The sequence below is a fragment of the Melozone crissalis genome, unplaced genomic scaffold, assembly GCF_028551555.1.
Source record: "Melozone crissalis strain CALT ecotype California unplaced genomic scaffold, PUWL_Pcris_2 ptg000042l_1, whole genome shotgun sequence".
Lineage (NCBI taxonomy): Eukaryota > Metazoa > Chordata > Aves > Passeriformes > Passerellidae > Melozone > Melozone crissalis.
Window position 1 is genome coordinate 32,764,355 of NW_026535820.1, and position 16,357 is coordinate 32,780,711.

The 16,357-nt window shown below is 37.7% G+C and overlaps 1 protein-coding gene across 1 annotated transcript in view; it reads right to left on the reverse strand.

Annotated features, from left to right (window-relative positions):
• The window catches only part of GABBR2 (gamma-aminobutyric acid type B receptor subunit 2), a 457,309-nt gene that overhangs the window by 340,421 nt on the left and 100,531 nt on the right, over window positions 1-16,357 (reverse strand). The window contains exon 2 of the mRNA XM_054285350.1: window positions 13,991-14,128. Within this exon, the coding sequence (XP_054141325.1) occupies window positions 13,991-14,128 (138 nt within the window). The remainder of the gene's footprint in view (window positions 1-13,990; window positions 14,129-16,357) is intronic.

Here is a 16,357-nt window from a genome sequence, read left to right on the forward strand (position 1 = left end):
TACATTTAGGCATTCCTAAAATCAGGCAAAATCTCCATGAAAGTTGGTTTTTGGTTTTTTTAATTGGTGTATTGGTCTTCAATGTATAGTACTGGCTTAAAACCTCAGTAGAGGCATACAGCTTCCTCTCTACTAAGCCCATAAAGTTGTTATTACAACTCTGAGGAGATTTCTCCAGATGACAATTAGACTGCAGAGCAGGAAAAAGGATTTGGTTAATAACTTTTCATTTTGCTCATTACAGCCACTTCCACAGAAGTCAATTGTGATGTTAAAATTAGAACTGCGGTTTTATATACAGTGATTCAACATAGTAAGCAGTTGCAGTATGATGAAAGACAGACATGGCTTCAGAAATACCTGGCAAACACATACTCTGGGAACATCAGTGCTTTTTCAGAGTAACAGAATACAAAGTTAGGCTCTTAAGCTCACAGTACAGCACACAGGGAGAGTTAAGTGCCTCAGGATGTGATTCAAACACATCAGGCATGCTAGGCATGGGGGTGCTTAAAGCTGGAGCAATGAGCCATTCCAAGTTGAGCATCTGAAATCCCACCCTCTGCAGGGCTTAAGCCGCAGGTTTCGTAACTCCATGCTCTTGGGACCAAATCATGCTCTGAAAATGTGTACACTTCATTCTTTTATACTCTTCCATTTTCAGGTAAATTTGAAAGGTGGGTATTGAAAGGCATATTATTCCATACAAATATTGTTTAGAGCACCCAAAGATAAGTGGAAATCCATCCATTCTCTTCAGTGACCCAGGTACTCACAGAGAGCTTGTCTTTGCATCACCAAAGAAGAAGCTGGGACAGTACCACTTCCAATTCCTAGAAATTTATTTCACTAGTGTAAGCACTGAGCCATGACCACCTGAGACACCTCACTGCCCTTTTGATGGTTTGTGTCAAGACAAAACTGCCTTCCTCAAAGGCCAAAAGCAAAGGAGGTAAGAAACCAGAAATTGAACATTGGCCACGATAATCTTGATGACAATTCAGAGTGGCATTTGTTTTGATCCCTCTCCTGGGTTTTTGTTTTTTGGGGTTTTTTTTCATAATAACTGTAGAAATTGCAGTCAAGACTCCTGGGAAACTCATAAGCAATATCATCTGGGATGGGACCCCTCCTGACAGAACCCAGCATGGCATGGTGGTGGCTGACTACCAAGCAGAGATGCAGAATGAGAGACGTTTATTCTCTGAAGCGGTGCAGGATCAAGGGCAAATCTGATGGTAAGTTTATGAGATACTGGGCCTCAAGTTGTCCTCGTATAGAGGGGTTACCAAAACCCATTTCATACATGGACAAGTATGAAGCTCTATAGAATTCAAGTGATGCACATTTCATTATTCATCCAGGGAGCTGAGGCAATAATATTATCCTTGCTTTCTGAAAGCATACCTCTTATAAATGGAGCTTTTGGGGAGAACATTCAGGTAGGATTTATGTAGTCTCTGGACAGGCAGCTAAGACTTCCAAAGTAGCACTCTCAATCACTTGCTCTCAGTAAACATTAATTCTAAGATTTACTGCCCAGCAACCTCTTCCCTTTACAACTATGCTAAGAATGTCATATTCTGTGTGAATTCATTTGTGACTGGAGGCACAAACTGTCTTTCCAAGGTGATTATAACAGTATAATAATCTGCCTGTAAAACAGTACTGGGCAACAGCATTTAAGGTTTCATTTTCCCTGCTCACATAACCAGTTAGACCATAGAACTAACTATGAGACTCCCTTCTGTTGGGTCATCAGCATTAATAAACATGGACTTCTGGACATAAAAATGAATGCCTGCTGTTCAAAAGAGCAGTGTTCAAGCCATGACTAATTGGCAAACTGCTGCCTTAAAGCCCTTCTAGCACTGCTTGTGGCAATAGGAAATAGAAAAGGTAAGAATGAGGCTAACAGAAAGAGTAACGCAAAGAATTATTTGTACAAAGATTTTTACTCAGTTTTGTTGTCTTCTGTTTCAATTCTTTAATTAAAAAATAAAGCAAAAAACAAACCAGCAGCTTACCTCCATACCTTTTTTTAAAGCAACATTAAGTTGCAGAATTCTAGATCTCTTACTGTGATCTAACAATTGGATAGTGAATAGGAGACAAGGCAGGCCAGTGCAAGCACATCTGTTGTGAGGAAGATTTGTTATAAATGAAGATATGCCTCCTGCCACCTTGAGTACAGTCCTTGTATAAGAGGACTCTATGATTATTATGGTTGCAAAAACTTGAGGTCTCAATCAATAAAGGTGAGCAGTCAGGCAGTGAAACTCAGGGCCCCAAAGTTCCATAATTCTGCCCTTTGCTCTAACAAAGGAAAAAGATAAGAAATCCTCATCTGCATTTTCTCACTTCCTCCCAAGCTAAAACCAGCATCAAGACAGGATTTTATCACGCTGTCATACAGACTTCCAAAAGCAAGGACAAAATCACATCAGTCACAAGAGTTGTCACAATGACAACTCAAAGAACTCATAATCAACCTTCATGTTAACTTCCTTATGCATTAGCAGATTTCACAGCTGCAACTTTACTAAATTTCAATAGTCAAGACATGAAAATTTGAAGAGATCGAATGAAATTTGCTAGGTAAAAACTAATTCTTAAACTTCCGTCTCTATGGACAAATTTCTTCCAGGCTGGACTGATTACAGTCCCTAATCTGGAAAATTCTGGTCCTACATCAAGATCCAGAAATAACATACAGGATTTTTCTATAAAAGTAAACTCCTTGTTCTGGCCCTTCCTTCAATTTTAGATTTGCAAATCAGATATTTTTTAACTTCTCACAAGCAAGCAGAACAAAACAAAACAGGTAAAGGACTGGAGAGCAGAAAATCACAGGAAGAAAATTTCAAAGCAGGCTGCTTATGAAGCATCCACTTAAACACATCAACAATAATTCTGAATGAGAATGCATCCTGATGCAATGTAAGAGAATGCATTTATCTGAAATATGCCAGTGCCCACAAGCAATAGACTGAGCCATAAAAGAGATGAGGGCAGTTTTGGAAAATTCTAAATAGGTATGTGTCTAGGCATATATATACGGGTAGGTACACTACCTCTTATTTAATTTTCATAGTCAGTAAGAGCTAAACATAATATTGATCATCTCTACTGCTTGCTCAGTCACTCTGCTTTTCTCAGTAGCATTCTGAGCTTTGAAAAAGAAGCAGCTAAAATTTGCTTGCCAAACAAATTTTTGGAGTGATTGTTTAAATTAAACGAGAGACACGAAGAAAATGATCACTTTAGCAGAAGTGTGTCTTTATAGCAAAAGGCCTATTATTAGCAAGAATACATGTGTATGACACTTTCCCAGGAGTGATCTTTTACTTGCAGCTACAGATACTCTCAAACAGATTAGTGAATCCAGTTTGCGAGTTTGTTTGGAATCACGGAACAGTTTCGTTTGGAACGGACCCTAAGGATCACCTAGCTCCAAACCCACTGTCATGGACAGGGATACCTTCTACAGGACCAGGTTGTTCAGAGACCCCTCCAACCTGGCCTTGAACACTTCAAGGTATGGGGCATCCAAGAGTTCTCTGAGCAACCTGCTCCACTGTCTCACCACCTTCACAGTAAAGAATTTATTCCTGATAATCAATCTAAACCTATCTGCTTTCAGTCTAAAGCTGTTATCCCTTGTCTTATCTCTCCATGCCCCTGTAAAATGTCCCTCTCCAGCTTTCTTGTAACCTCCCTTTAGGTACTGGAAGGCTTTTATAAGGCCCTGGAGCCCTCCTTTCTCCAGGCTGAACAGCCCCAGATCTCTCAGCCTGTCATCACAGGAGAGATCCTCCAGACCCCTGACCCTCCACTGGAAAAATGCAGAAAAGCATCCAGCTTTTGATTGGCACTTGTAAACTATTTCAGATCCAGAATGTCATCACTCTCCTACAAGCTTTTCAAAAGGGCTATGCAGAAGAACTTTCTTGCCTTTCTTTTAAAAGAACAAATTAACTCTTGATTTATGTCAGGAAGACAGTGCTTAAAATGAATACAAAATTGTAGCTCCCAAGCACTTCATGCAATATTTTAGACTGCTGGAGACCTGCCACTCCCCAGTCACATGCATCCTTATTCCCTTATCTGAATACTGAAGGACTTAAACAAACCTTCCAGAAGCTGTGCCACTAATCTTCTTACTTTCAGAAAGCAAACCAACATAATGAATCCACATCCTGATACACACTGTGCCCTCACAGTAGCTTAATTATAAATAATTATAGAATTTTCCTAGCTTAGTGTTGCATCATAACACAAACAAAGCTCGTAGTGGTTATATTGCCAATCCTGCTGTAGTTTATTAATCAGATTGTGATGGGCTCTCTTCTGGATAACATGGAACTTTGTAAGGTAAGGGAACATGGAGACTGCACTTCACTGGAGAAAAGCCTTCCTTTACTTTTAGAATTATGAGAAGAAGGTGTTATGGCTTTACACAGAGTTCAGAAATTTCTAGCTATACGTCTCCTAAAAATAAATGAAATCAAGGTAAAACAAGAAATCAAAGTAAACCTGGATTTGCAACTACAGTTTGGAATTAAAATTGAGAGAGCCAAGAAGAGGTTCTGAAGGACTGGAAATGTGCAACTGTGGAACTATTTTTCTAGTGCAAAATTAAGTTTAGACTCAGCTAAGCTATCTATAGCTGTAAGTTTTAAATGTGATGAGAAGGACAGGGAAATGACATCACAAGTCAATGCTTAAGAGCTGTGGAATACATTCCTCTTCTCAGCATAATCCCAAGGCCAAACAAAGCTTCTTATTCCAACTATAAATTGTCTCAGTCACAACTTTGTATGCAAAGTTGTTTTTCCAACAGAATCTGGAGGTTCTTAAGCTATGTTGCTCATTTCTATTGTCTCTGACACTGAGATTCAAGTTTTTCTATGTGTGAACAGCTAAGGCTAAAGAAAATAAATGTGCTTCCAAATCACTTCATATTTAATTAAAACATAACTATCACTTGCTCAATTTGCCTAATTTTTTCCAGTTGTTTCAAAACTTAACTGATGCCTGGAGAAAGCATGTAGCAAGACCTGTAATACCCCAGGAACTGCCCCAGGTGCACCAAGTACCAAAATTAAAACAGATGTCATCCATATAGGTTTCAATCCAAGATGAATCACATACCAAGAACCCTACAGAGAATTTTAGAATCATACTCTTAGAACAGCTTCTATTATGTGAGAATTTGTACCTTAGCATTTGCTTTTCTATAAACATATCACCATTGAATTACTTCTTTAATGGAGTACAACTAAACTTTTTCTGGTTTTAAAGGCCAATAAATATTTTATTTAAATTTCAAAATTCCATGGCAATGATTATTCTTCTTCCAATTTCTTGGTGTATTAGTTTGTTCTTCAATTTATGCCCAGGTGCTGTTGATGCCAAATTTGTATGAATTAAGCTATTCCTCAAAATAAGTAATTAAGTAACAGCTGCCAAACAACATTCAGGGAAAAACAGGTTGATTTACCACATGAAAATGCTTTCCTTGTTCTGTAATAGAGCAGTGACATGAAGAAAAACATTCAAATGAGAGACAATGAAAGGAAGAAGTGAATTTAAGGCTGTGGGAGCCACAGTATAAAAGAACAAAATTTATCATATCAATTTTGCCTTGACTTAGGTGTCAAGTTGTATTTGTTAGTTGTTAGTTATTATTAGTTGCTGTTGTTGTCGTATTTGCCTTCTGACTGTGGACAGGTTTGTGTGTTTCCAAGGAAAACAGCAGCTATGGCAGAGGGTGCCACTCCACATGAGGCCACTCAAGCCAGGCTGGCCAAAGGGACTGGAGAGAAAACAGCCCCAGGGCTTTCCAGGCAGGCTCCTGAGAAACAGGCCAGCAAGCTGGTTTTGTAGAGCACACTCAGTGCTGCTTGTTTAAGAGACAAATCACAGAAGTCACTCTGACAAGCAGCACACCAAAATAACCAATTCCAGCTTTGCAGAAATCTTAGGTGTAGTGAAAATAACCAGAAGAACCACATTTAGTGATTTGGTGGCAAAAGAAGCTTGAAACTGATGTCCTAGAATATTTTAAATATTGCAATAGTCAGAAAAATACAATATTATTGTCTGACCATTTTGGAATTAATTAATAATGATTGCCAAAAACGACCCAAAAAGTGATAAGTGATTTTCAGTAAAATAAGATAGCTTTAAATCAATATAACCTTTAAAGCAGAAAAACCATATACAGATGGACAGCTAATTAGCCTCTGATCTCCCTGAGAGAGCTTGCAATGAGAGAGAAACAAGATTCGTAGAGTCAGGCAGAGGGGAAAATGCAAGAGCCAGCTCAAAATTCAGTGCTGTAATTCCTGAGAAACTCTAAAAATGCACCCACTGAGCAAAGGGAGATTCTAGACAAGTTTTTGGGTTACAGAGTAATGAAACCAATGGGATTAATGAATTAAAACATGATTCTTTGGGCTGGTGTAATGTGAATAAATCAAATATTGTCATTAATGGGGCATTAGTGTCTCATACAAATTGTATGAGATTTCACAGAAGAAGTCAAGTGAAAACACAATGCTAGACCAACATTTATCAACACTTTTGTCCAGTGGGTTAAACCATAAAAAAACCCTAAAAAACAGACATCTGACAAAGTACTAGAAAATGTGTCATAAAAATAATCTCACATCTGAGAAAGAAATAGGTGCATATCACATATAAGTCATCCTTATTCAGCATAAAGAACTGAACTACAAGCGATTTTACAAAGAAGCAAATTTTAAATCTGCCTATCATGTCAGGGACAGGGAAGACGAGAGAAGGAAGAGCTGGGAACCAAAATTGCCTCTCTACCTCCCCTCCTATAACCCCTCCAGAAAAGGCAGCAGCAAACAGCAGCCTGAGGGAGCGCTCAGGGATGCCTTTGTAGCAGGGAAAGAAGCTCTGAAATAGCTGCAAGGTGCAATACTTAAACATTTTGGTAAGTAAGATTCTACCTGGCAAGGCTATCCTAGCCTGGGGCTGCAAAAGCCACATGAGAAAAGACATCAGGCCTGTTTAATAGAAATTAACACAATGGTAAAGAAAAAAGAACAACTGAAAAAAAATCCAGCAATACAAGCAGTGCAACAATAAAAAATTATATGGAGGGAAAAAAAATTCCCAAATACCAAAGTTCACAGCCATTATTTACTCTAATTATAAATTAACCTGGACATTTTAAACACCTCACAATAATGTATGTTAGCATTATAAGACAAGGCTTTGTATTTGAAAAAAACCCTATCAATGCTTATGTATTACACTGTGTGTTTGGGATATTTTTAATGTATTTTATTTCTGTTCAAGAGACCATTCAGATTCAGACAGAGGGAATATCTGATTTGTTCAGAATTAAATGTTTTCCCAAGCATAAATTATACTGCAAGGCAAAGTGACACCCACGGCCATCATTCATTCATTTAATATTATTGATCCAACACTAAACAAAAGTGATTAAATGAATATGTCCAAACAGCTAAGAAGAAGAAAAATAAGGAAAAATTTGAGGGGTTTTTTGAACCCCATTTTTGAATTTGCATGCTAGAACATGCAAATCGCGTTAGAATAAATATACAGGTTCAGTCTTGAACTGCTTTGATCTAACTCTAGAGCTGTATTAAAATACTTTTTTCACACTTTATGTAATGAACTGAACCTTAGACACTAGATCAAAGGCAAAAACTAGACTATAAATTGTAGTTTTGATGTTTTCTGCAGGACAAACAAGATGAAAAAAACCAGCTCACCATATTTAAATAAAAGTGAACACTGGATAGAAGCCAGTTTCAAATTGATGCAAAGACAGGTTCAGCCATAGAATCAATGTCATACATTTAGGCAGAAGGTGAAAAGAAGAGAAAAGAAGAAAGAGGAGAAAAGAAGAAAGAGGAGAAGAGGAGAAGAGGAGAAGAGAAAAGAACAGGAGAAAAGAAGGTCCTACTATATCTTGCAGTGCATTTGAAATTTAGGACGTGCACTTCTTGCCATACCTCAGCCTGGAAATTTTCTGAACTTCGCAATTTAAATTTTGTGGATCACGTTTCTGCTCTTAACAGCAAAGTGATGCAAATCTCTCCCCCAGGCTACAACTGCAATAACACACTGGAACTCAGCATCCCTGTGAAAGGACCTAAAGTTCCTGAAGTCACTAAAGTAATTATTTTGCCCTAGGCCAGTCTTGCCTGCTGTACTGCCACATCCATTTCTCTCAGCTGAAAGGTGAACATACAACTGCTTCCAGGTCTGCTCTACCTTGTGCACGTATGCATCCATCCCCACGCTGAGACACACAGCCTAATTAGCAGCTATGGCACTGATCATCTGTTTCAACTCCCCGTGCACCCTCTTCTCCAGCAGCAGCTGCAAATCTTCAGCAGGGTTCATCGATAATGGCAGGGCTCCTGCTGGCAGCTTGTACCAGGGGGAGGATTTGCAGAACTAAAAGGTCTGTCTCCCTCCACATTCACCACAGCTTCTCTAAAATGAGGAGAAACTTCACAGGAAATTCTGCCTGAAGGTCAGACCTACTCTGCTCTTCTCCTGCTCCTGGGCATTCCTACAGAGAAGTGAGCAAAACTTCCTCATGTGCTCAGCTAACTCCTGAAAGCAGGACCAGAATGTCCTCGGGTTTGCACCTTATATAATAAGGCCTCAAGAGGTGTCTTTCCCTCATGCACTTTGTCTATTAAAAGCACAACACAAATACAGAAAATCTATAAAATCCCTCCAATCCCAGGAGAAAAAAAAAATAGGAAAAAGAAGAAGAAAAAAAGAAGATTACAATAGCAAATCACGGGCCAAAAAGACAAAGATTTTAGTTTGTTGGTGCATCAGGTCATATTCCAGCGGGAAAAGGGCCTCTTCAAGAGAGACTGCCTGCATCACATAGATAGAAGTAGCTAATCTGCTTAGCCAAAGACTAGTTTAAATGCCTTTTTCATTACTCAGACTAATAATACATGAAAATTGTGCAGTGAAGGCAAAAGTAGCACAAACTCACTGTACTGGAGAAAACATGATGAAAAAGGCTAAAAAGAAAATAAAACATCACACTCTTTTATCAAATATTTTATGTGTCCATGCTGGAGCTCCAGGTAAAAAGCATAAGGATTTCAAAAATTCAGATATTGGCAAGAAGAAATTTGATTCAGTGGCTAGTATAGAAATCTCTGTGATGACCTGCAATACTTTAATGGTAAACCACATCATTTTAATTTGAACATAGCTGTGAAATTCTGTGTTAACAATAATTTTGATTAGTAACAGACACCTTATAAAGCCTGGTTTCTTACAGATACATGTATCCAGGCTTCTACAAACACACAAATACAAACCTCAGCTCCTACTTCATACCCTTCTGAGTTTCACCCTTCCTTTGTGTTTCCTCAATTTTTTTTCTGCTGTTTTTTCAACAATCATCTCGATCCCCTTTCCCTAAACAGCAGCTGGACATGAAGACAACACAGCACAGCTGGCCCTAAGTTCTCTGTGCTCATATTGCAGCCTCCTCTTCATTCATATGGATCCCTGTCCACAGAAGTTCATTTTCACAGCAATGTGTAGAAGCTAACAATCTTTGGGAAATCCCTTGTTAAAATTGGGTTGCGATTGGCCATTGGTCAGAAATTCCTAGGAGGAACTGACAGTGCAATCACATCAGCCTTGTTTCAGAAGGGAAGCAAAAGCTAGAAACATCACCGATTTTCTTGAACACCAGCAGCCTTTTCAGTAACTCAGAGGTGGAGTTTGAATACCTATGGATGTCTGGGACAATAAAACAAATCTCAGGGTAGGCTCTTTAATATCTAATTGAATGAGAACCAGGAATTTTCCCTTTCCAACTCCCATTTCTAACACAGGAACTCATCCTATATTAATATGCCCAAGAGTAAGCAGTAATATATCATGATTAGGGTACCTATAATTTTGTTAGAAAACTTTCCAACATGAGATGCTGAATCCAAAATAAGGTTCCTCAGTTTTGAATGTCATTACAATCTAATCACTGTATTGCCTGAAGGAGTCACTTGCCTACAAGCCAGCAGTTATGACTAGATTACATAAAATATGGAGGAACAGAAAATATTCTGAGGAAGCACAAAAATTTATACTTTGTTTCTGGCAGAAGCTTATTTCCAGAGTTAAATGAAATTGTAAATGAAGCAGACTGTAAGAGAACATCAATGGCAGAAAAAGATGAATCTCCAAAAATTGAGAAGGAATTCCACAGATTAAGAGAGATGACCAGTGTGGTCAAAATCATCATGCTGATTAAATGTCTGTGTTAACAAAGCAATTAGGAAAAGTGAGAGATGACAATGAAAAACAGGAGGAGCAGCAATCTATATAAAATAGATACTTTTGCCACTGTAAGAAATTCACATAGAGATAACAGTTGATGGATATACTGAAATAGAAGAGAAAGACTGAATAACTAAGGATCTCCTTCATTTCACACTAACTGGATACTAGCAGGAATGCTTCAATGTACAGAATAAAAATACATAATTTGTCTTTTGCAAGATATTAAGAGATACTCTTAATGATTCTTCTTCACTCTTTAATTGCCTTGAATACATATTGAAAGAGAATGGGGGTAAGATTAATATGGAAGAATTTGACATTGATGTATTCCCCTTACAGAACAGCAACTTTCCACTATTGTGCCTTTGAGGCCCACTGTCAAAGGCACAGGATATTATTGGCACTTTTAAACTAAACCACCAAAAGTTCAAACTGATTCCACTCCACAGCCTGGAGATCAAAGCTAGACAGGCAGCCTCCAACCCATATTCAGACTGTCACTCAACAAAGGACTGCTGGCACACAGAGATTACCCACGGCGAGGCTTTTAATTTGAGAGGCCAAGGAATGGGTGCCTGCATTTGTTCTGCTAAGAATATCTGTTCAAAAAGCATTTTCCAAGCTGTGTCACCCAGCACACCTCAGTGAAAGTCCTTCAGGATGACATAAGACTTTGCAGACTAAAACAACTTGCTCCTTTCACAGAAATGAAATGCTCCATTAAAAAATAATTAATTTTGTTACAGTAAGAGATAATTAAATCAGCCAGCAGTTGAAGGCAGCTAACTGAGAACACAAATTCCATTTCTGCTCTTGATCAAAACTAAATCGGAATTTGTAAAGATGGAGAAGGAAAAGTACCTGTTTTTTGATATGACATGGAAATAAGATATGTCACCTTCAGACTGAGACTTTTCTCAACCTCTATAATCTTCCCTATTTCACATTGTTGCAGGCTGTCAGTGACCTGATTTAACCAGTTAAGTAAAAAAGACACTATCATTATCAAAAGCATAGAGTAAGGAGAGTAGAGACTGAAGACACATTGCAAGAATCTGTTTCCTCCCCCTCCCTCACCACTACTGTAATTGCCTGAGTAGAAAATGCAATATGAAAATTTCCAGCACATTTATACTCTTGGCCTTTTGTTTCACTGTTTGGTTTTGACAACTTCTTGCTGTAGAGAAGGAAGAAAAGGCAGAAAAGAAAAATTCATCCAAACAGAGGAAAAGCAGTCACCCAGTAACTTGGAAATCAGGGCTAAAAAGCTTTCAGAATGGTTTTGCAGTCAGCAAGCCTCATATTGTATTTGGTCAGGAAAGTAATTTTTCTTTTACTTATATTGTATTATTCTTCTTTCATTCCTAATTTTCCCAAGACTACCAGTATCATCCTGCTTTTATCTTGCATGTAAGAGAGTCATCACTTTGCTGAACCTCATGACACCTGTGTAAATCAAATCAAATCAAATGTCCCTGCTAGGGTTAAGAGCTTTGTTTTCATGACTGCAGGCACAAGGACAGGGACAGAGCTTTGGAGTCAGACATCCAAATGAAAATCCTCTATTCAATAATACAATGTCAGGTTAGTTTTTGTCTCTATGCTGTTTTCCCTCTTCCTGACTGCAACATGAAATGACTTCGTCATCATCATGATTTCATAAAACAATTTATGTGAGTTTGCTGTGATTCCTTGAGGTGAAGTCTCAAGTTTAGAGGGAGGACAGCCTTGTATTTTATCAGGCTGAATATTATTGCTCCACTTCTGAGAACCACAGATTTCTATCTTCTCCTTCTATTCAAGTTCTGTTCTTAATCAGAGACACTCATGACAGTGGATCCTGAGGACTGGAAGGATTTGTACTTTGTTTCCCCACTATCTTATATATGCTACATCTGCTGATTTGCAGATACACATATTGCTGTCACTACAGGACATAACACTTTCACAAACAATATTTAGATTGTTGCCATTGCTGCTATACCATTTACTAACCCTTGCCACAATTCCCAGCCATGCTGTTGTGGGGTTTTTTTCATCATTCAGCCAGTCAAGATATAAAAACCTGACATAAAGGGCCATGTGAGGATTTATCTAGTGCCCACAGGATACTAAGCCCAAGCAGTCAAGAACACCTTGATGAACTGATATCATAAATAATGTTTAAGACATAGTCACAGCTATAGTGGTAGAACACAGAGAAATAAATGCTCTCTGGTAGTAATACTTCATACCATTCTATAATTGGACGTATATCTTGACAAATTCAGGAATTTAAAAGCTTTCTAATTACCCTTCCTCAGACTGAGCAACTTCATGAACAAATTGATTTCCAGATCGTATTAGGCAGAACTTGACTGCAAATGAAAAGGTCTTTAGCACAATGAAACCCAGCTGTTTAAAACATCCTGCATCATACAGAAATTCCATGTGACAAATTGAAAAAAAAAAAAAAAACCAACAGAGTTCCAGCCACATACTTCATTATAGGTCATGAACTAGGCCAATTTTAAGAGAGAGTGTTAAAGGCTAGTTTCAAGGCTTCTGTTATTTTCTCCATTCTCCCCAGAGACACACTATTATTTGGTTTCCACAGAGGAATTGCTTTTTATATCAGAAAAAAATCCCAAAGCAGAAGGAAAAAATATCTGATCTGACAAGCATTGCAAACACAGTTAACAAGCTACTTTAATTATCCTCCTAAGATTTTCCCATTTGTACTCTGATCATCATCTTCTTCACAAAATTAATTATGTCTCATTTGTTCTTGCTGCACTACTCTCAGTGAGTATTCCAGGTGGAAAAGAGGAGCCTGTTTGTAACTGTAACCTCAGGTAATTGTTTTGTATTTTTTTATTTTGCTGTAGAATAATTCAGAGTTTTTAAGAAAAAATATATATACAGGAGTATTTTTGGGCAATATGAACATTGAGTAGAAAGCCAAGGTATTTCCACATCAGAAAAGCAAAACTCAATGGCTATGTGATCAGCCATCCATCTGAAAATTATCACTTGTCAGATGATTGAATAAATGAAGAAAATCATGCTGTTATCATCTGCATTTCAGAGATCAGTATTAATAAATTCTGATTCCTCAGCAGAGGAAACCTTTCCACAAACTTGACCTTTGAGAAAGTCAGAAAGAAGAGCAACTGGGAATAAATGTGCTTCGTGAGTCAAATACTGAGACGTGAACCTAGTCACTATTTAGAATTTATGCACTTCCAGCACTTTTAAAGTGCATAGGAATTACTGTGTTCTGACTGAGTACAGACTGAGTAAATACCCTGAAGAACCATAATTTAAGCCTGATGAGTTTCTTCTAACTTTTCAAAAGTCCTAGGTTTGCCCCCCTACCATGCCTGAACTTGATTTCACCTAGGCGGCTTTTTGAGACACATTATTCTTATTTAATTAACCTACCGAGACACATGACTGCTGTCCCAAACTCACAAGCATTTTTGATTACAATGAAATGACAAGGCTTAAAATCTAGCACTATATACAAGTAACTAACCTTTACACATTAACCAGCCTTCAAAACTGAAACATAAAAATTCCACAAAATTCTAAGCTTTAAAAGCGTCAAAGCTAAGTTTCTAATTTTTTTTAAATGCACACAAGACAGCATTAGAATATACTCCATTCCATGCCTTACCTGAACCAAATTCCATCCCTTCAGAGATTCAGCAATGATAGAAGTAACTGTTGCACATACACCACCAAAAACCATCAGATGATTAGGTCCAAATTTTATTGCATCGTAGAAGGCTTTGAGTCCTTTTGCATTGTCACACTGGAAAAAACAAAAAAAAAGAGAGAGACAATATTCAATATCACAAATAAATTAACTAAGAAGTAAACTGCTGAGTAGTTAGTTGGGCAAGAAAAAAAAAAAATCAGGGGCTCCACAGACATAAACATAAGACCTAAACAGGAAAAATTCGAGCACTCTCTTCTGGACTCCTAATGAGCCATAGTAAAAGAACAGGAAAAATGCCTCATTGCAAAACCAGAACAAAACCATCACAAAACCTCATTCTATAAAACTAGAATTTTGGTACCACCATTTGACAAATAACAAAAAAGTCCAGTAGCAAATAGTTGACCAAAACATTCTCTCCATTTAGAGCTACCATTTCCCAAAGCAAAATTTGTAATGTAACACCGGATTGTCAGCAGGGCTTTCATAGCTGGGGGAAAGTTTAAGACTACTGATGGTCTCTGTAAAGAAAGTTCTGTCTTTAAAGAAGACTCCTAAGGAGCTTCACCTTTAAGTCCAACCTCAGTATTCTGTGCAAAAATAGGTAGCAGAGAGCCTGTCATTTAGGACTGTAGCACCAAGTCTTCAAAAGATAAAATATTCTTTTGAAGTGCTAAGGATTAATTGTTCTGCTCTCATAGCTCACACAGCTTTGAGTGGCAGGCTGGGCTAGATGACACTCTGAGGTCCTTCTAACCTGACCTGTTCTTGGCTTCCCTGATAATTAGCTTGATCATTATTTCAGGTGTCGAGGATTTTACTCTAAACTCAGACCAAGACTGAAAATTAAGAAAAAAAGGCTCATGCTAGTCAGTATTGTAAAAGATATATCAATCCTTGAATAAAGTAGTATTAATAATTCATAATAACCCTAATTCCTAAGCTTGCAATAGAGTATTAATAAATTATGTGCCTGAAGGTTGAACTTGATTCCAAACTATACTGGAAGTCAGAAGTACCAACAGAATACAATAGCAGCTGCCACTGCTCCACTAACAGCCACTCCTATCTCTTTTTGAAACACAAGTTTTCTGCCCTCTTTTGCCTCCTCTGCAAAGTGTTCCTTGAATGTACTCTTTAGAAGAACTATCACACACCAGCCTCCAATATTTCTTTATGACTATTCAATAAAACAGTTCATTTACTATCAGCATCCAAGTAGTAATTGTATTGCATTCTGCAGAGAGAATAAAGATTTTGACTAAGAAGTTTGGAAGCTTATATTAATCTCCTTACTGAATTAATATGCTAAAAGAAAAATTATTTTATTTGCATTCTATCTGCAAGAATAGAATTATTGCTCCCACTTATTCAAAATGATACAGATATTTAATGAATAGACTCCCTTAAATTGCATAATATAGCCCAATGTTTTCTTTCTTAATGCAGAAAAAAACCCAAAACTTCTCAGTACAGCAGAGGCTCCCCTGTCAGTTTAATGTGCTGGTGACAAGCTCACATTGTGAGGAAATTAAGACTGTGATCATTGGAAGAAGCAGCATCCTCCATTCTTACTCCTTCACTCCCTACTCAAAGACCAGTTTATTCCAAGTGCAACCAGAAGGCTCAGCTACTTCCTAAATCTAAAAGCAGCCAAGGACACAGAGCTTTAGGTATCTGCACTTAATTGACATTTAGCCAAGTATTTTCCCTCTTCCACCTTATGACATGAAGCTGCAGCAGAAGAGACTGCTGAACTGGTTTTCATACCAACTTAAAACCAGTTACTATAATTATTTTTATTTTTTTATTAGGTGGCATTTAAAATGTATCACTAAGTAGCAGTTTGAGAAGAATATAAGGCATATATGAAACACAAATTATGTTAATAGTAAAATAACTGTCGAAAGTTGCAGCCTGTGAAGGGCCATGTAGAAGTTACGAATAAATAAATGATAAGCACTTATGGTATGTTATCTGAAATAAAATCCACCCTTACATCACAAAACATCTGATGCATTTTTAACTTCTATTTGCCTACAAAATGTTTATCACTGCAGTAAACTTAAGAAATTGTGAGCTGCAGCAGGTCAGCTTGCTGGGAGGTCCAGAATTGGTATAAGATCTTTCTAATTTGATTTTTCATGGTTATGAATATACTAGCATGACAACAACCCCTTTTCAATCACACAACAATTCTCTTGGGAAGGTATGCCAAAATGTTTGCTCATTTCTCCCAAAGTGAAAGGTTCACGCTGCTGAAATATATTACTGGTCAATCAAAAGTACCTACAATAACACCTGGGCTTCTCTTCAATGTGA